General features: G+C 34.3%; 1 protein-coding gene across 1 annotated transcript in view; it reads left to right on the top strand.

Annotated features, from left to right (window-relative positions):
* Window positions 1-24437, top strand: part of LOC143236184 (protein kinase C, brain isozyme-like) — a 48943-nt gene that overhangs the window by 4073 nt on the left and 20433 nt on the right. Inside the window, exons 3-5 of the mRNA XM_076474471.1 lie at window positions 4649-4760; window positions 15387-15515; window positions 23514-23670. Coding sequence (XP_076330586.1) covers window positions 15395-15515; window positions 23514-23670 — 278 coding nt within the window. The 5' untranslated portion in view covers window positions 4649-4760; window positions 15387-15394. The remainder of the gene's footprint in view (window positions 1-4648; window positions 4761-15386; window positions 15516-23513; window positions 23671-24437) is intronic.

The raw sequence follows: 24437 nt of genomic DNA, 5'->3' as shown, positions 1-24437 counted from the left end.
TTACTACATTAAGATTCGTCAGTGTTTAGGCTTGGTTTGGTTTGAATTTCGCGCATAGCTACTCGAGGGCTATCTACACTAGCCGTCCCTAATTTAGCAGTGTAAGACTAGAGGGAAGACAGCTAGTCATCACCACTCACCGCCATGCCATGCCTTAGTGTTTAGGCTAGAAAATATTTGAAATATGAATTTTAAATTGTAGTTTAAAATTATTTCATTGATTTATTGTGTGTGGCCTGGTAGTTAGCAGGTCCGAACTGTAAATACAAGTGTTCGTGGTCCGAGTCCCGTTGCCGCAAAAAGGATAGCTCTACACTCTGCTGCAAGTGCTGTGCTTTAAGAGTAACAGTTATATCCGACTATTTGGATATAAGAATCACCCCACAATCGATGGTGATGATTATGTAACTTCCCTCTAGTCCATCGGTTCAAAATTAGGAGTGGATTTGATGAAAAATTATAAACAAAAAAAGGAGAGGAATGCTAACTGGTTCTAAAACAGAGAACTTATGCGATTCCTTTCAACTAATTTCTCTGTTGGACGATGATGAATATTTGCTAAACAACTAATATTTACTTACAAGTTATACTAGCTTATAAAACTGAACAATAAATAGTTTAATATAGTCTCGCTAATATTCAGTAAACATAGTGATGGTAGACTGGCGATTACTTTCATTTTCTGTTCACTCTTAATTCCTGAAGAGATAAATTAGGATAACATCAAAAACTCATCATACAGTTTGACATTCTTGAAATTTTATAATCTTCCAAATTATATCTTCAAAGGGAGCGACTGTAACAAAAATGAGAGAGAGCACAAATGAAACTTGTGATATTTTTTATTAGTTTTGTCATGGAAACTAGTACTACGACGAGAAGATAATCTAATATCTTCCAAGACATTCCCATAGTAACCAGTGCGATCAAATTAACCTATCTAGTATACCTTCAAGATATCTCACAGTATAAAGGGAGGGAATATCAGGCCCAAAGAATGCCGCCTCATGCTGATTGGCTGCCTCAGGGGACGGAATGGAGAGGGAATGATGGAATCAAAATGACGAGCTCATAGTTTCAGGGACGCGTTACTAGCCGCCATAACAGGTAGCCATGATTTTATACATCAACTAAGTGTCACCAGATGGTGCAACTAAACTTATAGAGGGCTGGAATTATAGTTCGATACCGGACAAGAAACCTTGATGGACGATTACGTCACAAGGTAGAAAACGTGTTTTTAGGCCACTATGACAAGTGGCCACGACTCATATAATATATGCTTTAACAATAATGTAATTAATTAATCAAATCGTCATAAAAATTATGCTTAACACGAATTTGTTAATCACTCATAGTTAATAACCTTAAAAAGGACGTTAACACAAATTAATTTGTTAATTCTAAAAAGGGCAGTGAATGCTACTTCATTAGTTAATTAATTAATAATTAAATCAGCTTACTATAAAGTAGAGAACATGTTTCTGGCAGTGATGACTCATGCAATATATGTTTCATCAAGATGATAATGAAAAATCAATTAGATCATTCTTAAAAGGACGCTTAACACTAATTCATAGGACACTTAATATTAATGCATCAGTTGATTACGTTTTACGTCTTAAAATGATGATATCGTAATTAAAACTTACTCTTTTAATTATAGATAAGTATTTTTTTAATGAAATGACATATTATTTAATGTAACATGATCACAGTTATATATATTTTTAACATGCATACAATACACGACTATATGTTCAATCAGCCTAAAAAGAGCAGTATTATACAATAATTAAAACTTTAATATTTACTAACTTCACTTTATACAACAATTTACATCGTAACTAAAATATTTAATATATAATAACACTTTTACTCATTTGACTTTATGTAACAAAATAACTTACACTTTGCTTTATCTCATGATTTTCAAAGGCAGAGTTCTAAAAAAAAAGACACTATATTTTCTTATATATTAATTAATCTTACAAGGATAATACGATAAATAAAATCTACTCAATCAAGTGATTAAAGATTTTCAGTTCTAAACTATTAAAATTCCTGTCCTAAAAGGGCTATATGTAATTGAATCTGACACATGCAACACATGACTGTATGTTTAAATTGCCCTGAAAAGCCCAATATTATACAATAATTAAAATTTATGCTTTATACAACAATTTACATTGTCAATAAAATGCTTATTATGTAACAACACTTTTTACTAATTTGTGAAAAATAAAAAGATGGACTTTTACATGTACTTCATTACTATTATTACTGTAGGACTTTAACAAATATACTGTGACAGTACTTCTATAAGTCATCAACGTTTAGATTTAATTAATCATTTTAAAGTTTATTACTTGTAATAAAATAATAGATGACTGACTTACTGTATTCGTCCATTTTCTAAATAACCATTGATCACCTCCAAATGCACACAGAACTTGTAAAAGTATGGAATACATTTTAAAAATGTTCGTAGCTTGTTTCAAACAGTGTTCTGTAGGGCATTTAATGTTTCATAAATCATACATGACTAATATTTATCCTAACTCTAAATATAATAAATGAACGACTTACTAATTTACTATTACTTGAAATACCAGTACTTTCAAACCATCTAAAGTTAGACACTAATAACAAATCGCATGCATGCAATCTGGAAACAGATGTTTAAGAATTACAAACGTCAGACACAATCAGTGTGGACACTAACATCAAGACATGATTGTTGGGGGGGGTGTCATGTGGTCATACATACAGTGTTCGGTTGTGAGACATTTCACTTTAACAAATCGAAGACCTATGCTCATTACATGTTCCTTTCTACATATTTCGAAAATTTTTCTAGTTTAAATTTAGCTGTTTTTCAAATACACGAAAGAATAGTACTGATATTATAATACTTTTCACACGCATTTCACTTTACAGATAACTTACAAAACAGTACTATGTGATAGTACATGAAACTCATGTTGTATTTGAAAAACTGTCAGTGTTTCAGTCTGATTAGAACTCATTACATAACGTCGAACTGAAGTCAAGAGAGTTAAACGTTATATACATCCACATAAAGCTGTTAAAATGAAAGTTAATTATAATACATTGTCGCTATCTATGTACTTACAATATACTGAATGTTTACCAAAAACTTCTAGTAAAATAAAACTAAATATGACACACTGCCTCTATGTATCTACAGTATAAGGAATTTAAAATAGATTGGTTCACTCTAAATATGTAGTGATGCATAATTTTTTGTGTTTAATTAAACTGTTCGTTTCTAAAGTTCAGTTACCAATGATGAAACATTGTCACTACCTAGATAATTTCATTGCATAGGTATGAAAATACTAACTGTATATTCTCAGTATTTGGTTGGTTATCATACATGCATGGTGTTTCAGTGAGCCCAGGAAAAAATGAAAGATCCTTTACTGTGTAATGGCACACAGTAAACCTATGTATGTGTGATATTTTAGTTATATCTGTTTTAAGCTGTGCGGTAGTTGTATGTGATGGTCGCTATGAAGGCAGTTTAGTTTTCAACTGTTTTGTGTAGTTTCTAAAATAAAGAAACCGATTACTTGTCCCTTATGTTTCAATTATGGTAACCTACTTTAAAAGGTATATACTACTGGTATTGTTACACTGAGATGTATGTCTGCATTTTGTAAACTAAGAAAGTTTCTTAAATAACGTTTTGGTATATCATGAAGCTTTCTTCACCAGTGTTCAGTAAGCATGTTAAGTATGTAATTTCAGATACATATATTAACACTTTTACATCGGGTTATGACGAGACACGAGTTTTCTATATCAAATGAAGATTTGTTACAAACTAATGTCCATAGTGTATAACTTAGCCATATAATACTAAACTTGACATTTGTTTATAAACTAAGAAATGTTCTTAAATGCTATAACAGTATATTTTCATGTATTGTTAACAAATGTTTCAATATGTATGCCCGAGATTTTGCTTACATATATTAAAGATATTATATTAGTTTATGATCAGAGGTGAGTTTCATACAAGAAAATCACTGAACTCTGGTGATTGTTATACATTTTATGAAGTGTAAATTAAAGATAATTCATGGAAATGTGGTCGAGATATCGAGTTTGAATGTGTATTGTGAAATAGACTTTGTCAACCTAACTGGTATATAGTTACCTACATGAATACACAACCGAACAGGTGTATAGTTACGTATGTTGATATACAAATAACTGGTGTATAATTACCTACACTAATACACAAATGAACAGGTGTATAGTTACGTATGTTGATATACAAATAACTGGTGTATAATTACCTACATGAATACACAACCGAACAGGTGTATAGTTACGTATGTTGATATACAAATAACTGGTGTATAATTACCTACACTAATACACAAATGAACAGGTGTATTTTAAGGTTATTTCTGAGCTACCAAATGATTACATAGAGATTCAACAGAAAGAAACAACAACTGAATTAGTAAAAGTTTTTTTTTGTAAACTATTTGCTTTGAAATGGAAAACTCTTCCGTCACACATGAAATATATATATTTTTTTTATCAGTAAGAAAACAACCAATTCTGACAGACATTTTTCCTGTGCGCTAAACCCAAACCTCTTTTTTTATAGGATATACGAACAAAACATCATTTTCTGGAACACACCTACACAAGTCCAACATTTTGTGACCACTGTGGTTCGTTACTGTATGGGATAATCCATCAAGGACTTAACTGTAAAGGTAAGTGTCCTTTACTCCACGTGAACCAGTGACACTGTATTCTTTATTAGTGACCTGGACTTGTAATGACTGTGTCAGGTGTTTTGTTTACTGTGGAGAAATATATAATACTCAAATATACTTTTTTGATTAAAGGGTTACGTCTAGACTCAAACGTTACATGTTTCAATTTTCAAACATGTCTGGACCTGAACTATTAACATATCATCACAGTGACAAGTCTAGACTGAAACGTTACATGTTTCAATATACAGATGTCTGGCCTTAAACTCTACACATTTCTGGACTCTGGACTCTACACAAAGCTTTTATCCTGTATACAGTGTTGTTCAAATATTTTAAGTATTATTTAATAAATCTAATTTTATTCGTTAGTAACAATTACTTTCAATTAAATATTTTATATATTTCACCCAAGAGCTACTTCTGTAGTCAAACTTTTTACCGTTTGTCATACTTATTTAACACTGATATCTTCACTGATTTACACGTTTTTAACGAAATATCTAAGCTAGTATATGCATAAAGAACTATAATATATGATAACCAATATATTTAACAATACAACAAGGAATACCAAGAACCAGAGTTTGAACACGTATACACGTAAGGACACAATTAGAAACAGAGTGTATAACCAAGAGTCAGAGTTTGGTCATGTATGTATACACGTAAAGATAAATCTAGAAATAGAGTGTGTAACCAAGAACCAGAGTTTCAAAACATACACATAAGTTAATCAGTAACAGTAGCCTAGTTCTAATGTAGTAATCTATCAGCTGTTAAATTATTTGTTGTTTAAATTATCAATGTATCAGAATCAAGAAAATCGGAAGAATAAAGACATGTAATACAAGTCTTGTAAGACTAACGTTATGGTCCACTTTGTCTCGGTAAATTACATATTGGTGATCCCAGTTTTAGTCTGCATATTAAACCTCTAAGTATTATACAATCCCAAAATTTGTTTTTAATTTTGAAATATTTTCCTGTCGTATGATGTCAAGTGACGCTGTCGAGTTTCTATAAATGTATTTAACTGTTACAAAAGACTTCAGGTGCCTGCTGCAGTGAAAGACCTTAGACACCTGCTGTAGCAAAATATCTTAGGTACCTCCTGTAGTAGAATACCTTAGGCACCTGCTGTAGCAAAATATCTGAGGTACTTGCTACAGTAAAATGTCTTAGGTACCTACAGTAGCAAAATAAATGGGACGTTAGCCATAGTAAAAGATCAGCTGATAAATGCACACGTGTTTTTGAAGTGTGTAAGTATATTATAAAATATAAAGTAAAGAAATTCACAAGATGTACTTTTGCTAAATATTCGGACTATAACATCTTCAAGATATAGCAGTAGAAGTAAGGTATGGATGGGTAATTTACATGTAAAACTGTGTTATCCCTACATCACGTGCGGTTCTATTTATTTTGATAGTTGTTACTGAACTAGAGTATTTAACCCTCTCGCTACTTTAATAATCAAAAATTGTACGTACTTTTAAATGGTCTCTTCACTAACCACGTGCACGTGCCGCAGTTACAATTCATCCAGGTTCTGTCATTAAATCTGTCGCCATCTAGGGGCGCCGATGTTTCAGTCATTTATTAGTTCAGTTTAGCTCGTAAACTACGAAGAAATAAAATGAAGGTAAAATTTTAACACTACAATAACTACATTTCAAGCAAACTTTTTTTACTTAGTTATAGACTTAGAAGAAAGAAGAGTGTATGATAGTGAAATTATAATTTTACGAATGAACGTGAAAAAGTAGCATGTTCAAGAATTCCTTAAATATTTGTAAAATTACACCAGAAGCAATTCTCGAAAAACCATATTTTTTGCATAAATAATTTTCAGAACGGTCTACCATTCCACGTATTACCAGAAGCCATACTGCAAAAGCTCATTTTGAGATTGTTGGTTTTATTTTAATAAAAATAATATGAAAAATACTTTATTTTCTTACGCCCATTTTGTTTGAATTTTGATTATAGATAACAATAAAAACTTATAATAACATTTGTACCTAAACAATTTGATTTTAATAAACCTTTACTTCATATTTGCACTGTAAATAAACACAGCCGCACTAGGTCGAAGCCTTGCTTTGCTTTACGTTCATATTTACCGAATAATACACAGAAGTTTAACGCATTAATTTGATAATTCTACCTGTTGTAAACTAGATTTTTAAATTGTAATTTTTATATGGTAGAGGGAGCATCAAATTTCAATGATGCCTTTTTAAGAATGAAACGTTTAATGATTAGGCCTGGGAAGTTTTCTCGTAAATCCACTAGTAGATTACAAATACGAGATTGAGAGAAGACAGTTAAGAGGAAAAAGAGTGTTTTCTGGAAGATAATGTTAATCACTTAAATGCTTTTGTTGTTTGTTAGCTATCGTCCATGTTGACGTACGTTTTAGCAAAAAGCGTTTTTGTTATTTTTACGTTAGTGTAGCACAGTTGGCGAAACTGTGAGCGCCGCCACCACCTATCATAGTGTTCCAGATTGTTGAAGCTCATTAAAGGAGAAAGCATTTTTCTTACTAGTACGTGGACTGGCCGTTAAAGGGCGAAATAAACTTTATTTTTTTTTTTTATTGGAACGTGGACTGGCTGTTGAACAGTCCTCATCAAATAATCTAGAAGTAACTATCAAAATTACAGCATTAAAATATACTATAAAATTTAGTTTTATTCTAACTATTTTAGCATACAAAGCGGGTTAAGAGCGGAATTTGTATGAAAGACATACGTTCAGATTATTGCCTAGAAAATTAATATTTTAACAAACAGTGTTCTGCAAACAGTTTAATTTTTTCAGTTAATCTAGGTTGATTGAGGTTTGTTATGTACGCATTACTTCCTTTCTCAATCTAAATTATCATAAACCGTTTTAATTACCAGTAAAGACGTACAAACATGAAAAATTAAATCTACAATAATTTTAATTATAAAGACTCGTGTGAAAACTCAGAAACAAAGGTAAGGTGTAAAGAAAGATGTTTTAATAGTATTATTCATAATTTATTCAGAATTGGAGACACACTAGTGGTGTTAACTCAGCCCGGATCGCTTGGCTTCTTTCAGGCAACTAGTACACACATGCATTTCAAGTTTTAAAACTTAAGTAAAAAAAAATTCTAAACCTGTTTCACTAATTTGACTATTGTTTCGTTTCTTCTCCGACACACACGAATGTGTTAGAGGGTAGTTCATAAAAGACCAAAGTAATATATGTATGTATTTATATTCCTCTCTCGTACTTTGGGGCCCCTGGTGGTTAGGGCGCTTGGCTTGTTATCTGTCGGCTGTAGGTTTCGAATCCCCTTCGTCGAATATGATCACCCTTTCAGCCATGGGGCTGTATAACGTGCGGTTAATCCCACTATTCGTTAGTAAAATAGTATCCCGAGAGTTAGCGGTCGGTGATGTTAACAAGCTGCCTTCTCTGTAGTCTATCACTACTAAATTGGGGACGATTAACGCAGAGAACGCTAAAGTAGCTTTGCGTGAAATTCAAAACCAACCAAACCTTTAATTATTCCCTTGATCTATAAAGTTAAGCTTACTATTTACATGTTTAAATTATAATTAGTAGTAGATTCAGGGAGTAGACACTGAACTGGTTTTATTTCGGTTTTTGTTTAACTTTCTCTGCTTTCTTTAAATGAGTGTCAGTCTGGAGTACATCACTTTTATCATGTTTTATTGTTGTGTTATTAAATTCCTTACGGCCTGGCATGGTCAAGCGCGTAAGGCGTGCGACTCGTAATCTGAGGGGCGCGGGTTCGCGCCCGCGTCACGCTAAACATGCTCGCCCTCCCAGCCGTGGGGGGTGTATAATGTGACGGTCAATCCCACTATTCGTTGGTAAAAGAGTAGCCCAAGAGTTGGCGGTGGGTGGTGATGACTAGCTGCTTTCCCTCTAGTTTTACACTGCTAAATTAGGGACGGCTAGCACAGATAGCCCTCGAATAGCTTTGTGCAAAATTCCAAAAACAAACAAACAATTAAATTCCTCTCTCTACTCCTGTTGTTTTTTACCACACAAAACACCTAATATTCTATTTCTGTCATAATATAACGTTTTGGAACAACTTGGGATCTGTTGATCCATCTCAACTTTTCCATCTTCTACACTAAATTAAAATAATTTTAAAAATCAAATGCTAAATCTTAAAGCCAGCTTTATATTCATATATTTATGGAGCTTCTTCTTAAATCCACTTTCATTTGCTGTCTCTACAACATCCAAAGGCACCCATTCCAAAGACCAACCACTTTGTTCGAAAATGAAACTACACTGTCTAAATTTATATTGGTGTCTTCTATCCTTACCATTCTCATTATTAAAACATGAAAGAAGATTATGTGTGAATACTTTTAATTCCTCTTACAATCCTAAACACCTTAATCAGATTCCTCCTATCGTTTTTTTTCAAGAGAAAACAATATGAGAGATTTCAGCCTCTCCTAGTTTGACAAATCCTACATCCTAGGAACCATTCTTGTAACCCTTCTATAAACCCTTTCCAACAGTTTAATGTCTTTCCTAATGTAAGGAGCCCAAGACTGAATAAAATATTCCCAGTGTGACCTTACCTGTGACCTACACAATGAAATTATAACCTTTTTAGACTTGTATTCAATATTTCTGTAGATACAACCTAAAATACTATTTGTCCTACCATCAGTAATAGCACATTGCTTGAATGGCTTTAGAAACAGATTGTTTGTTTGTTTGTTTTTGGAATTTCGCACAAAGCTACTCGAGGGCTATCTGTGCTAGCCGTCCCTAATTTAGCAGTGTAAGACTAGAGGGAAGGCAGCTAGTCATCACCACCCACCGCCAACTCTTGGGCTACTCTTTTACCAACGAATAGTGGGATTGACCGTCACATTATAACGCCCCCACGGCTGGAGGGCGAGCATGTTGGCGCGACTCGGGCGCGAACCCGCGACCTCGGATTGCGAAGCGCACGCCTTAACGCGCTAGGCCATGCCAGGCCTTTAGAAACAGATCAACCGTTACACCAAAATCCCTTTCCTTCATAACACTGTTAAGGTTATTTCCATGTAAATTATACTTATAATTCAAATTATGATAACCCACATACATTATTCTGCATTTATTATAATTAAAACTCGTCATTTATTTGTCCAACTCACTACATGATCTGAATAATTTTATAAATCAGTGGCATCCTCTTCACAGCTAGCAATACCCAAGACATTAATAATGTCTGCAAATTTAAATAATTTATTCATCATTCTTACATCCTTCATTGATGTAAGTCAAAAATAACAAAGGTTCTAAGACTGAGTCCTGAGGTACTCCACTTGTGACATTAATCCAGTTAAATATCTGTACCTTCTATCTCTGTTGTTTTATCATATGAAATATCTGAACATACTATCTCTATTATTGTTGTTTTACCGCATTAAACCTAAGTATTCTAATCCTGTTTACTATTTATCATATCACACATCTGAACACTTCGTCTTTGTTTTCTAACCCCTCTTTGTCTTGTTATTACTTTGAATACATTGTTTCTGTATTTTCACACGTTATGTTTTTGTTTTCTACTGTACTGAAGATCTGAACATTATATTTGTTTTTTCTTCGCCTAAAATGAGCGCCAAAAAGCAATGCAAATTAAAGTGTTTATTACATTACCTAGTTTCAGTAACACAGTTACCATCACCTGGTAATCTCCATCTCAGTATTAACTGATAATATATTTATCTACAACTATTAACGAGTGAATTCAAATTAAGGGGGTAGAAAACAAATAGTAAATAAAGATTAATTAATTCATTTAAATAACTATTCCTCTAATACACGCTGATTAGTCCATCGTCTCTATGTATACACACATTCTGTTTTTAATCATACAAATACACTCTCTTACACCTTTTGATGTTCACTTTCTTCATGTTCAGCTGCAGTTAGATGAGATAGTGTTATGTTTTATGTCATACTGGTATTCTTTTGGTTTCGTTTTTAATTTCCATTTATCCATTTTTATCTTCAGTTTTTCTGGAAGCTTTGAATGTTTTTAAATAGTTAATAATTTTGTTTTGTGAAATGAACGCTACTTTCTGACCCTTTAATCGGGATGATAATCGTTAATTTTTTATTAAGCCTAATATACAATTCACTCAGTCTTTCCGTTATTTTTATTCATCCTATGTCAATAGACGAAGTTTGAAATGCACTTAGATCTATTTCATGAACAGGAACGTTTTTCTACTTCTCTGTTCCCGAAAAAAAAGATTCGAAAAAGTTATTACTCGACGGCTAGCTCAGACTTCTCGGTTTTATCACAATGTTGAATAAAACAACGCCATATAAGCTTTTAACTTTAAGAAACAGCTAATATTCTAATGGAAAACCATTAATCAAATATTCTAAATTCTGGTTACAGCCTGAAATTTCGGTATTCATGAACACTTCTCGTTCAGTCTTCAACTCGCGTTCTACGCATGCTCGAAAAGAAGCTAAGAGTTCCATTTTACGACATCTGATTATTATATAGCGCCACCAAATGTCTCTTTATGAATCTAACTGGTCCTAACAGAGTGCATTTAGATAAAAGCGACGAACTTTTTTTCTTTTGTACTAAATCAAAGGCCACCATCAAACATCAGCGCCCTCTTCTTATCTATTGTCTTGCGAAACCTGGAATGGAGCTACATAAAAATATTCGTATGAAAGAAAATGGTTGCAGTCCTCGTGCTGAAAAGGAAATTATATTTTCTTTCCATGTTTACGTAAATATTGTCGCTTAGCTCATAGAAATGGCTTTCTTATATCCTCTTTCTTTATCTTTTCCTGTTATTGATTTTCGTCGTTATCTCTGTGTGCTTTGGCATCTAAGCCTGACCAGCACAGTTTGTTCTCAAGATTCGATAACAAACGTAAACAGAAGTAGCTGGTTAGAATTTCTTTGTAGAGTATTTAGTTTAATGGGACTTCTCCAGGGCTTATTACGTGTTATTCTATAATGCATTTTATTTAATTGTAGTTAAAGAACAGTTATGATAAGTATTTTAAACGAAACATGTTGCTTATAATCCGAATAAACAGGAAATTATTATAACTTCCAGTTATCGAACGAATAAAATATACTTTTACATATAAGAAAAAAACAAGCTTATAAAAATGCCAGATAAAGATGAGAAATAAACAAGCTTTGAAAAGTTAGTAAGTAATAAATAACCGTAAATACTTTTCAGAATCAGTTAACTGTAGATCCTAGAAAGGTCTTAATTGCCATACAGATGTTCATAAGTCAGTTGAAAAGTACTTATATTTTCTACTCTACTCAGCCTTTCTTATTATGACCTAACGAGATTATTTTTTGTAAGGTTACAAGCAAAATTGTAGCTGGGAGGGGTAACGACTACTAAAATGGTCCACTATTTGGTGATAGCTGTGACCCGTGTTAAAAGCTCCCTAACATTAATTCAAAAAATCGTCAGCTGAGTTACTGATACTATGATTAGAGTCAACTTAAAACCATAGCTAGATTTTAGGAAAGTGTTCTTCTTATCAAATTCCTTCTCGTCTGAGAAAACAAACTCCTACAGCTGTCAATTCTAGCCCTAACTTGAACACTTCCACGAGATAACAAAATAGGCTCATATTTAACTTTTAAAACACATTCCCCTTAGATGTAAGAGTTCCGTCATATAATAGATTTACCTTCAACTTTTAGTACACTTTCATGATAAGATACTGATTTGGGTCAACGATTCTGATTCGCATTGAGGTTAAATATTTTCCAGTTAGTACATAGGTTATTATAAAATACTTTTGTTTATAGCGAACTGCTAACACCATCTACTGCAGTCCTTAATTTTGAACTGCTGGGAAAATAACCAGCGGGTAACATCCCCTGCTACGTCTTGGATATTTTTTATCAACAAATAGTGGGATTGGCCGTCACGTTGTAATTTCTCCACAGCTGTAACTGGCAGGAATTTTTCAAGGAGATGGAAGACAAGATCTCAGAATAGTCTGTGATGTTTTATATTTTTTTCTGACATTTCAAGATCATATCACTAAGTTATTGACTGAAAACCTAAAGTACTGGGTTAGATTCTCAGTCGTGGACACAAAACATAGTCTGATGTAACTCTGTTCTAAGGAAAAAACAAAACAAAATTAGTTTAATTCTGTTTAAAAACAAATGAGCCATCCATTGACAATACTTTCTTCCATCCAGCGCCATCTTTTTCGTTTAATTTTTTTTGTGATAGCTCTTTCGCCAATATCTTTCTCAATACGTATTTTTTTCACATGACTTTTTTGTCATTTTTTCTTTCTTCTTTTACCTTCAACCTTCCGATTTATCACTTTATTAACAATTCTTGTGTCAGCTATTCTTATGATCTGACCCATCTGTCTCAGTCCCCTTTCTCTAACTAAATCCATTAGGTCACATTCTTATGTGCGCTTCAGTGGTTCGATGTCTGATAATTTGTCCTTCCATGATAATTTCAATATTCGACACAGGTAGTTCGTATTGTACTTTTTATCTTTTATGTGCGATTGCCACGTTTCACAAACGTACAGCAGAACAAAAGCAACAAGACAGTTATAGAGTCTAACTCTCATTCTGATGTCCATAATTCTGTTGTTGAGCAGTTTTCTGAGCCTTTCCAAATGTGACATTGGCTTTACCGGTTCTGGTGATCGCTTCATGGTTATCTCCATCTCTTCGAATATTACTTTCAAGATAGACGAAACTCATAACTTGCTCTATTGTTTCCCCATCATATATTACATTAGGTTTTTCATTCTCAGTTGTACTACATTTTTATAGTTTTGTTTTAGTTCTCATTTTAAGTCTCTGTTTCTCACTTCCAGTCCTTCTTCTGTTTGTCAATAATAATAATAATATGATTAGCGAAGTCCGTATCCAATAACCAATTATTCCCCATACTTTAGTTTCTACTTTCCTCATTTCCATGATAAACAAAAGTGTTTGTAATATAGATTCCTGTCATACACCAGAGTTGATTTTAACAAAAGTGTTCTGAGAGCTCACCCTACATAATGTTTCCCGAGAGTTCCTTTCATACCATTTATCACTTTATTCTGAGTTACCTAATAATCATCCACGTTTGTAGAATTCTTTTTGGAAATCCACAAAGTTTATGTAGACATGTTTCAGAAATTTGTTAGATTTCCCAATAACTCTACGAATTTTAAAATATCATATTGACATGATCTACCAGTTCTGGATTCAAAGTTGTCTTCTCTCAGTTTCCGATCTGTAATTTTTTTGTTCGTTCTAGTACGATAGAACTAAGAACGTTAGTTGGTATTGATAACAAAGTAACATCTCTCCCAGTCGAACATTTACTTAGATCTCCTTTTGAAACAAAAGCCCAGATCTATATTCCAGTATTTCGGTATTAATTCTTCCTCATATATTGCATTACAAACTTTTGTCAGCCATTTTGTTAACTCCTACCTCATTCCAGGCACATTGCTGATCTTTAGTTTTACAACAGTTTCTCAGCTTCCTCATCTGTTAGTCCAACTAATTGTTCTTATCACTACTGACAACAACACTTTCATTTGTGGATTCAATAACTCTTTAAAATATTGTATTGTTAACCTAAAGATGACCTAAGAAGGTCGAAAGTTGTTCTGTACTTTATTTTAATTAAAGTTTTAATACCAACATCAGCCATCTTGAGAATAGATTTTTTACTTCAAGTGGGTTTCTCGTCATTATGAATCTTTAAAATGTTCAATCCATCTTCCGTTTTTATCATATCTATTGTTGCATCTTTGATAGGTTCCCACCAAGTCTTTTTACAAGAAAACTGTTTTATTATCCTGTTGTTCTTGTGGTATTTCTTCTGTTAGAACTAAGTGTGCTTGTTATTTCAATGACTTTTTCCTCACTTTTCCATGCTTTACTTTGTATTCGTCCTTTAACCGAAGGTCCTAGAACAAGGTGGTTAAGGCACTCTACTCGTAATCCGAGGGCCACGGGTTTGAATCCCCATCACACTAACCATGCTCGCCCTTTCAGCCGTGGGGGGCGTTATAATATGAGTTGGCGGTGGGTGCTGATGACTAACTGCTTTCCCTCTGGTCTTACACTACTAAATTAGGGACGGCTAGCGCAGATAGCCCTCGAGTAGCTTTGAGCGAAATTCAAAACAAACAAACCTTTAATGGATCATCCGCACCAACTTGGGCTCTAACCTTTTGTGTGGCTTTACTTCAATCAGTTACGTTACATGTGTCTTACCTTTTGTGTGGCTTTACTTCGATCAGTTACGTTACATGTGTCTATTTTCCCCTCAGTGTCCCTTTACTCTTCTTAATCGTGACTCCAGTTCTTATCTTAACCACTTTTTAAAATGTGTTCCATTCCTCCGCCTTCTTCTTTATTTGATGATACCCTGAGAAAAAGAGTAGTTTAGTTCTGAATAGAAACGAATATATTTTTACGCATAAATGATAGCTCCAAACAAACAAAATGATGGTTTAATTCTGATTAGAAACAGAAATATTTTTGTATGGAAAGGATAACATCTGTATCGATATCCCGATAAGTACTAAAGGTAATTCCTTTTATATTTCCAGTGTGTGACATGAACGTGCACAAGCGATGTCACGAGAGTGTTCCTAACTTATGTGGCTGTGACCACACCGAGAGAAGAGGAAGGATAGAGTTGAAAGTCACAGCTGAACAAACAACGTTGACTGTTGAAGGTGCAGTTCCAGCTAAGTATTGGAGATTAAATAACATTCCGGAACGTTACAGTTTGCTAACTTTAGTTTCTTTCATGGATCATATTTTTCAGAAAAAATAACCATTCTTTAAATAGTTTTGTAAACTTTGTACGACCTACTGCAAAGTAAACACAAAATATGCCATATACGTTATATATGCCATTTTTCTTAAATTTCACTGATGAGTCAAGTTTATTGAATTAAAAATATATAACAATAGTAAATAACTGATGACAAATTATAATAACTTTGTAATATTGCTCCTTACACTAATTCGGATTTGTAATTGATTCATAAAATTGTTAAAATTGCATTTCACCAACTTAACCACCTTTTGCATCAAAATAATGTCCCTTGATGGATTAGCGGTAAACATACGGACTTGCAACTATAAGATCCTAGATTCGGTTTCCCGCGATGGACAGAGGCTATAGAACCCATTGTGTAGCTTTCCACTAAGAAAGTGACAACACGGCACACCAGTTGCTTCTTATGATACAAGTAACGTTTTTTCTTTTTCATTTAGTTCACTTGTATAGTTTTAAAAATGGAACTACGTCAGTAATACCGACTTGTTCTCTTAATTACGAACTTGTATTTTAAAGGTTATAACCTTTCTAGACCCGGCATATCCATGTGGTTAGAACGCTCGACTCATAATATGTGGGTCACCGATTCGAATCCCCATCACGTCAAACATGCTCGGCCTTTCAATCGTGGGGACGTTATATTGTAACAGTCAATCCCACTGTGATAAAAAGGTAGACCAAAGTTGTCGGTGGTTAGTGATAACTAGCAGTACTTTTTCTCTAGTGTTACACTGCTATATTATGGATGGGTATTCCTCGTTTAACTTTGCGCAAAATTAAAAAAAACAAACAATAACCCTTCGTTTTTAAACTGTTCATATTGATTTGAAGATACAATTTCAAAGCAGAAATGTACAGTTAAATTGAAGAATTGGTAACCAGCAATATTTTTTATAAATTTGTCATTTAAGTTTATCTCTTTCAGTAATACTAGAGTTAAGCAGTAAGTAAAAACATATCACAATGTGTAAAATCGCTACATTAGACGAAAGCATGCCACATTGTGGAGAGACTAGACAAGTGCTAAGCATGCCTTGCTGTGAATCATAGGTTTCACAGTTCGTGTTCCGCACGTTGGGGCGAGGGTTCATTACAAGGGTGGCCATCTATTAAAGAACCTGGATCTTTTTTTTCCGTATTTTCGAATCCCTGAAAAGGATCGTTTCTTTTGATGCGTTGCCGACTATTGTTGTTGTTGACCTAATTTCTTCTCCAACAACATATCTCTGTTTCGTCTTCATCTTCAGTTTCAGCTCAAATATAATGATAATCTCTCTATAAAACGTAATCCCTAATCTGTAGCAGGATGAAGAAGGATTGTCCAATCATCGACCATCCTTGATGATTTATACTTCCCTGGGGAATAATTATTTTTACATCAAAACATCTGCCAGAAAGAAGGAAAGAGTACCCTACTAGTTGGCAGAGGGTGATATTGAGTAGGTGTTCTAGTCTATCAATTTAAAGTCAGGGTTATTCCTCTTGTGGTCTTTTCGCGAAATTCGGGAAGTAAGCGTATTATTTGTCAATAGTAAAACTGGATAAAGCCAGTGTTTAAAACCTATATAGTTGAACAAGTAAACTAGTACAAGTATTATTTCTTCCTATCAGGTTAGCCTTATGATTACCAATGATCTTTTCTCACTGCCACCTTTGGTCACTGTGTAAGTTGGAGTTTAAATATCCAATGCTCATCACCTAAATTACGAAATCCTAAAGTAAAAAGGTTTAACACTATTATCAACAGCGATAACAACAACAACAAGCAATAATATCCACCATCGAGAAAAGGAACTTTTAAACACGCCCTTTATTTATTTTTTTTTAAAAATCAATACTTCTCTTAAACTCTTGTAAATTGCTGATCTTCGACAAAGCCAACAGCAACGTATTCCATAAGTCAATCACCCTGCGAGGGAAATAAAACTCTAAAGTGAAGCCTAGTTTGTGTTTTCCAAATCATAAACTAATGTTCTATCGTCTTATTGACTTCATAACATAGAACAAAACAAATCAGAAGCCTTTATTCTATGGATTAAAACAGAAATGATTGTAAGCTTCAATAATATCACCTCTTATCTTCCTTTTTTCAAGAGAAATAAATTGATTGATTTTAGCTTATTCCTGTAAGATAATCCTTCTATCGCCATCCTAGTGGCCATTTTCTGAACACTTTTCTGTAATTCAGTATTGTTTCTTTGATAAACATATACACAGTAACCAAAGAAATGCCTTAATAATGAGTGAAACATCTTGTCTCTCGTAGGTCAGGGGTAACTTTACAGTTTTACAACGCTAAAATCTGGGACTTAATTTCCCGCAGTGACAGATTACACATAGTCCACTGTGTACCTTTATGTTAACTGGAAAAACAAAAGGACAGTTACATAGCCATTTTTCTGGCTTGTGATCAATATTTCTATAAATACAATCTTTGAATTATATTAACTTCACTTCTAGAAACAGAATACTGTTCATAGCATGAGTGATTGATTTGGTTTGAATTTCGCGCAAAGCCACATGAGGGCTATCTGCGCTAGGTGTCCCTAATTTAGCAGTGTAAGACTAGAGTTAAAGCATCTAGTCATTACCACCCACCGCCAGCTCTTGGACTACCCTTTTATCAACGAATAGTGGGATTGATCATTACATCATAACGCCCCCACGGCTGAAAGGGCGAGCATGTTTGGTGTGACGTGGATTCAAACCCACGGCCCTCGGATTACGAATAGAGTGTCTTAACCGCCTGGCCATGCCGGGCCAAGTAACTTGTACACCAGCATTTCAAAATTATTTTCTTACATCACACCATGAAATAATCTTACACTTACTATAATATCTGTCCATCTTGCGAATTTATTATAACCAATCTGAAACATCCTACAAGTGCCCAACAGTTTAACATCATCAGCGGAATGTACTAACGATGTCCTCAATGACAGAAACCCAAGAATTGACCTCTGAGGCACTTCATTAGAAATATGGGTCTAGTTTGGCTGGACTCCACTAATCTCAGCTTTTGCCTTCTTCCATGGAATCACTGTATAATCCAATTAACTATTCTATCCCCAACCAGTACTATGTGATATTCTTATCTAATCTTTTTTATACAACCTTATAATGTTTGCCTTCTGAAAATCTAAGTATAGCTTCACACCCTTCTCATTGTCCAGATAACAAGTAGCATTTTCTACAAAAGATAACAGATTAGTAAAATAAGGTTTCCCTTTGAGGAGTCCACTTTGAATTTCTTTTATGGTATCATACTTCATTGAATGATTTTAGTGAAGATTGCTTTATCAGACATTAGAATTTTCTTCACTACAGAAGTAAGACTGACTGACCTATGATTTCTAGAGCAACTCTTATTAACCCTCATCCCGAATTACCAACATCAGCAACTTTCTATTCTAAAGCCATCTGCTGATAACTGACCTTCCAAAATGGAAACATGGAGGTTACACATATAATTTTCAACTATTTTACAACCATGTCTGGCTCTAGTGCTTCAGTTTTATCTCAGTCTTTCTACTTACCACATGATGTAGGTCAATTCCAATATTGCCCACAGAATGTTCGAGATCAAGAATGTTTTAAAAACATTTCAAAAACTTAATCATAATTCGATAAGAACATCAGTACTTTTAAGGTCCCAATTATCTTATTAACATTTTTCTTATCCTTAATATACTTAAAACATCCTTGCTGTTGGTTCAACATTATTAGTCGGTCGTTTCTTTAAACACTTTTAGAAATTCTACTGTCATTTTAACCACATGCATAGCTTCCTTCCAGCATTGTTTTAAATTGAAAATGATCAAACTAGTAGCATTTATCTGTGTTTTTCTTTACAACTCTGCTAACCATATCCTCATTAATACAATAAATGTAAAATAGCGTTCTTTCTGGTTGATTTTCTGGGCAACTGATACATAAAACCATTGTGAATTACTTCAAGAAATCTATTTTCTTCACCACAAGACTCCATACAGTCGCAATCAGTGACTCCCATAACTGAAAGATCAATCACAGAAATTCGTGCAAAAAAAGAAAACCAGGAACAATTTTCAAAATGCACAATAAAAAATTTCATTTGGCATGGTGCCAAGGTTTAACACTGCATATGTTTTGGCAGCTGCCTTTATCACGACTAAAACTTAGAAACATAGATAGCAACCTGAAAGCTTTATAAGAAAGAAGTTTTAAGTCGTATATTTTAAGGGGTAGTACGAATGTTTATCTTACTGAATAACGTGCACTAACACCAGCTCACCATAACTCTCTGTGAAAAAAACAACAAATATATATACACTGGTGGCCAAAATCTTAAGGCCAATGAACATAAAGAAAAATATGCATTTTGCGTTATTAGACTCAACCACTTATTTGAGTAGAGCTTCAAAAAATGAAAATAAGAAAAGGGAAAATAAAATAAAAACTGTTTTAGCATTTAATAGGAAAATGTGAACACTATTAAATTAGACTAAATACTAGCTGGTCAAAAGTTTAAGACCATACTGAAGCGAAGCGTTAATCTGTAAACACGTAACGAAATTTAGTCATTTGTGTTCAAGCACTAGCGTTGTCAACATCTCCCACTGACATCTCCTATGTTACATAGGGTAAAAACATGGCAAAGACTAAAAAGAGTTTGAGCATGGCAGAATTGTCGAGCTGCAAAAGCAAGGTCTCTCTCAACATGCCATCGCTGGTGAGATTGTGCGTAGTAAAACTGCTGTTGCAAATTTCTTAAAAGACTCTGAAGGATACGGAACGAGAATTTCAAGTGGTCGACCCAAGAAAAATTCGCCGGTGTTGAGCAGGAGGATTCGATGGGTTGTCCGGCAAGACACTAGCCGGTCGTCGAACCAGATTAAGGCCCTTACAGACGCAGAATACAGCTCAAGAACAATAAGACGACATCTACGAGAGAAAGTCTTTAAAAACCGTAAACGTCTTCAAAAGTCACGCCTCCTTCCACACCACGAAACAGCTCGGTTAAACTTTGCTGAGAAGCACCAAATATGAGACGTAGAAAAGTGAACGAAGATTTTGTTCTCTGATGAGAAAAAAATGTGACCTGGATGGTCCAGATTGCTTCAAACGTTACTGGCACGATAAGGATATCCCACCGGAGACATTTTCTACATTACAGTGGAGGAGGTTCCATCATGATCTGGAGTGCTTTCTCCTTCCATGGAACAATGGAGCTTCAGGTTATACAGGAGCGTCAAATAGCAGCTGGCTACATTGGCATATTGGAGAGAGCATCCTTATTGACTGAAGGCCCTCGCTTGTGTGGAAATGACTGGATCTCTCAGCACGACAACACTGCAATCCACAATGCCCGCAGGACAAAGGACTTTTTCATGGCTAATAACGTGTTTCTTTTCGACCATCCAGCATGTTCGCCCGAACTGAGCCCCATTGAAAATGTGTGGGGGTGGATGGCAAGGCAAGGTCTATAGAAATGGACGTCAATTCCAAAGAGTGCATTATTTTCGTGAAACCATCTTCACCCCTTGGAATAATATTCCAGCCAGCCTTCTGCAAACGCTTATATCGACCATACCAAAGCAAATGTTTGCGGTTATTCGCAATGACGGCCATGCAACTCACTACTGAGACCACTTGTTGGGCATTTGCTACCCTGTTTAGAACTTTTTTTTTTTGGTATGGTCTTAAACTTTTGACCAGCTAGTATTGAAGCTAATTTCATAGTGTTCACATTTTCCCTATTAAATGCTAAAAACGTTTTTTATTTTTATTTTCCCTTTTCTTATTTTCATCTTTCAAAGCTCTACTCAAATAAGTGGTTGAGTCTAACAATGCAAAATGCATATTTTTTCTTTATGTTCATTGGCCTTAAGATTTTGGCCAGCAGTGTGCATACATATAGAATTTATGGCATGAAACTTATTTTTGGTTCCTGGTATTAAGCTTACTTTACGTATTCAGTTTATTTAAATTTATTTCTACTATTTTACCAACTGACCTATTTTTAGCAAATAAAGAAATTAATGTATTTCTATTGCGTAAGTTTGGTTTGGCTTGTTTTGAATTTTGCGAAAAGCAACACGAGGGCTATCTGTGCTACCCGTCCCTGATTTAGCAGTGTAAGACTAGAGGGAAAGCAGCTAGTCATCACCACCCACCGCCTACTCTTGAGCTACTCTTTTACTAACGAATAGTGGGATTGACCGTTACATTATAATGCCCCATGGCTGAAAGGGTGAGCATGTTTGGTGTGACCGAGATTCTGTTGCATAAGAAACTTTGCATTAATAATTTTCAAAATTACTTTTAATTTGACCAATGAATTTTTATTTCATTCACACCTAATTTCATATCTATACTTTTTTATATATAAAGTGTATTGTTTTACCTTTATTATCAAAGATGGTAAAAAAGATGGTAAATAATTTACCATGAATATATGTAGGTAACAATATTGGGTGGCTGAGTGGGTTTGGCTCAATTGGGGATAGACTCAAGCCCCCCTTAGCGCCGCCACTGTAATATTACTACATCATTAAATTTATTATCATGGACAACAATTCGTCGACTATATTTTTATTATCAAATTTGAATTTTACACAACAGTATCTGGTTGTAAAAAAAAAAAAAAAAGCGACGAGACAGAGGACGGTGTCAAAAGTTAGTCTAGCAGAAGTAGGATTAACCATAAGGTCATTTCTTTAAATGTCTAGCAACAGTAGACGTGTTGGCGAGGTGGAACTTCATTGACGCACATGCTTATGACACAGCGACTACTTGTTAAGGCAAAAAACATTTTGGCTGAATAGTTTAGCTCAGCTAAATTCCTTGTGGCATTATTTATATTGAAGAAGTAGTAAACTTTTGTTGTTTTTCACCATCTAGAGATAGCAGCACGTTACAAAAATGTAACTGATGACTAGAAAGAATTTTCTGAAGGTAACTTATGGTAATCACGCATCCACCTGAGTTGATCTGGTTTGGTTTGTTTTGAATCTTGCGCAAGCTACAGAAGGGCTATCTGCGCTAGCCGTCCCTAATTTAACAGAGTAAGATTAGAAGGAAAGCAGTTAGTAATCACCACCCACCGCCAACTCTTGGGCTACTCTTTTATGACCCTTTATTATACTATATTTTGCATTGTACCATCATCCGTTCTTTATTACATTATCCAGTTTACTAAACCATTTCCCGTCCTTTATTATATTATATAGTATATTCTGTCTAAAAGATGGAATAGGTTACTCGTGTAAGATATTCTATCTAACAGTTAGAGTAGACTACCTTGTAAGATATTTTATCTAACAGTTAGAATAGGCTACCTTGGTAAAATATTCTATCTAACAGTTCGAGTAGGCTGTGCTGGTATGATATTCTATGTAACAGTTCGAGTTGGCTATCTTGGTAAGATATTCTGACAGCTCGAGTGGGCTACCTTGGTAAGATATTTTGTTTACTAGTTGGAGTGCTTTACTTCCAGTTAATTTTGTCGTTTGTCTATAGTTATCTAACTACTACTTTTATCTTCCTGTTGTTTTAAGTATTTTGTATTCGCTCAAGGTAGATGAAACTTGGGCCTGGCATGGCCAAGCGCGTAAGGCGTGCGACTCGTAATCCGAGGGTCGCGGGTTCGTGCCCGCGTCGCACTAAACATGCTCGACCTCCCAGCCGTGGGGGCGTATAATGTGACGGTCAATCCCACTATTCGTTGGTAAAAGAGTAGCCCAAGAGTTGGCGGTGGGTGGTGATGACTAGCTGCCTTCCCTCTAGTCTTACACTGCTAAATTAGGGACGGCTAGCACAGATAGCCCTCGAGTAGCTTTGTGCGAAATTCCAAAAACAAAGAAACTGATGAATCTTTATTTATACGACAAGAAATATCGTTCTTTAGTTTGCCAAGCTCGGAATTTAATTCCAATGGATCCAAACGGACTGTCCGATCCGTACGTGAAAATGAAGCTGATTCCAGAGGCTGGAGACTGCTTAAAGAGGAAGACGAGAACTATTAAGTCCTCCCTAAACCCACAGTGGATGGAGGTCTTTACTTTGTAAGTTATGATAAGCTGAAAGTCTTCTGTGACTTTTAAATCTTTTCCTTCAAAGTGTTCTAACTTACTGATTTTTTTAAAATCCTTTACTTCAAATGTTCTAACTTGTTAATTGTTTTCAAATCATTTTCTTCAAAGTGTTCTAACTTATTGGTTGTTTTTAAATTCTTTCCTTCAAAGTGTTCTAACTTATAAAGTTTTTCAGTTAATGTTTCTTTCCAAACCATCATAATTTATTTCAAAGAACAGATGTAACTACATATACCTTTTAATAAATGAAATTTAAGTGAAAAGAATAAAACAAAAGGACAACTTGAAAAATGTGCTCAGTTAAGTTATGACAACCACCAAAGAATATGCTAGCCATTTTGGTAACTTCGCCAACACAAATTAAAGTGAACAGGACAAACGCATATTGTGATGACCTCACTAACATGAATTAACATGAAAAGAATACATTATATATTTTGAAGTCCTCACCTATATGAATTAATACAATAATGATATGTTGTGTGTTTTGAAAACTCCATCAACATAAATCAATATGAAAAAGATATATTCTACATTTTGAAAACCTCACTAAAGTCACCCTAACTATCGGAGAGTGTTATATCATGTTTTAAATATATAGCTATTGAACACTAAAACCTTATACAGAACTTGTAGTGAGGTAATAATGAATATTGCAATAATATGTTATATTATAAATAAATAGTGTGAAACTTAGCAGTTTTATGCTATTAACCACAGATACACTCCCACATATT

Source organism: Tachypleus tridentatus, chromosome 13, assembly GCF_004210375.1.
Source record: "Tachypleus tridentatus isolate NWPU-2018 chromosome 13, ASM421037v1, whole genome shotgun sequence".
In the NCBI taxonomy this organism is placed as follows: Eukaryota; Metazoa; Arthropoda; class Merostomata; order Xiphosura; family Limulidae; genus Tachypleus; species Tachypleus tridentatus.
The sequence above is the reverse complement of the archived record's forward strand: the minus strand, read 5'-3'. Positions and strand labels throughout refer to the sequence as shown.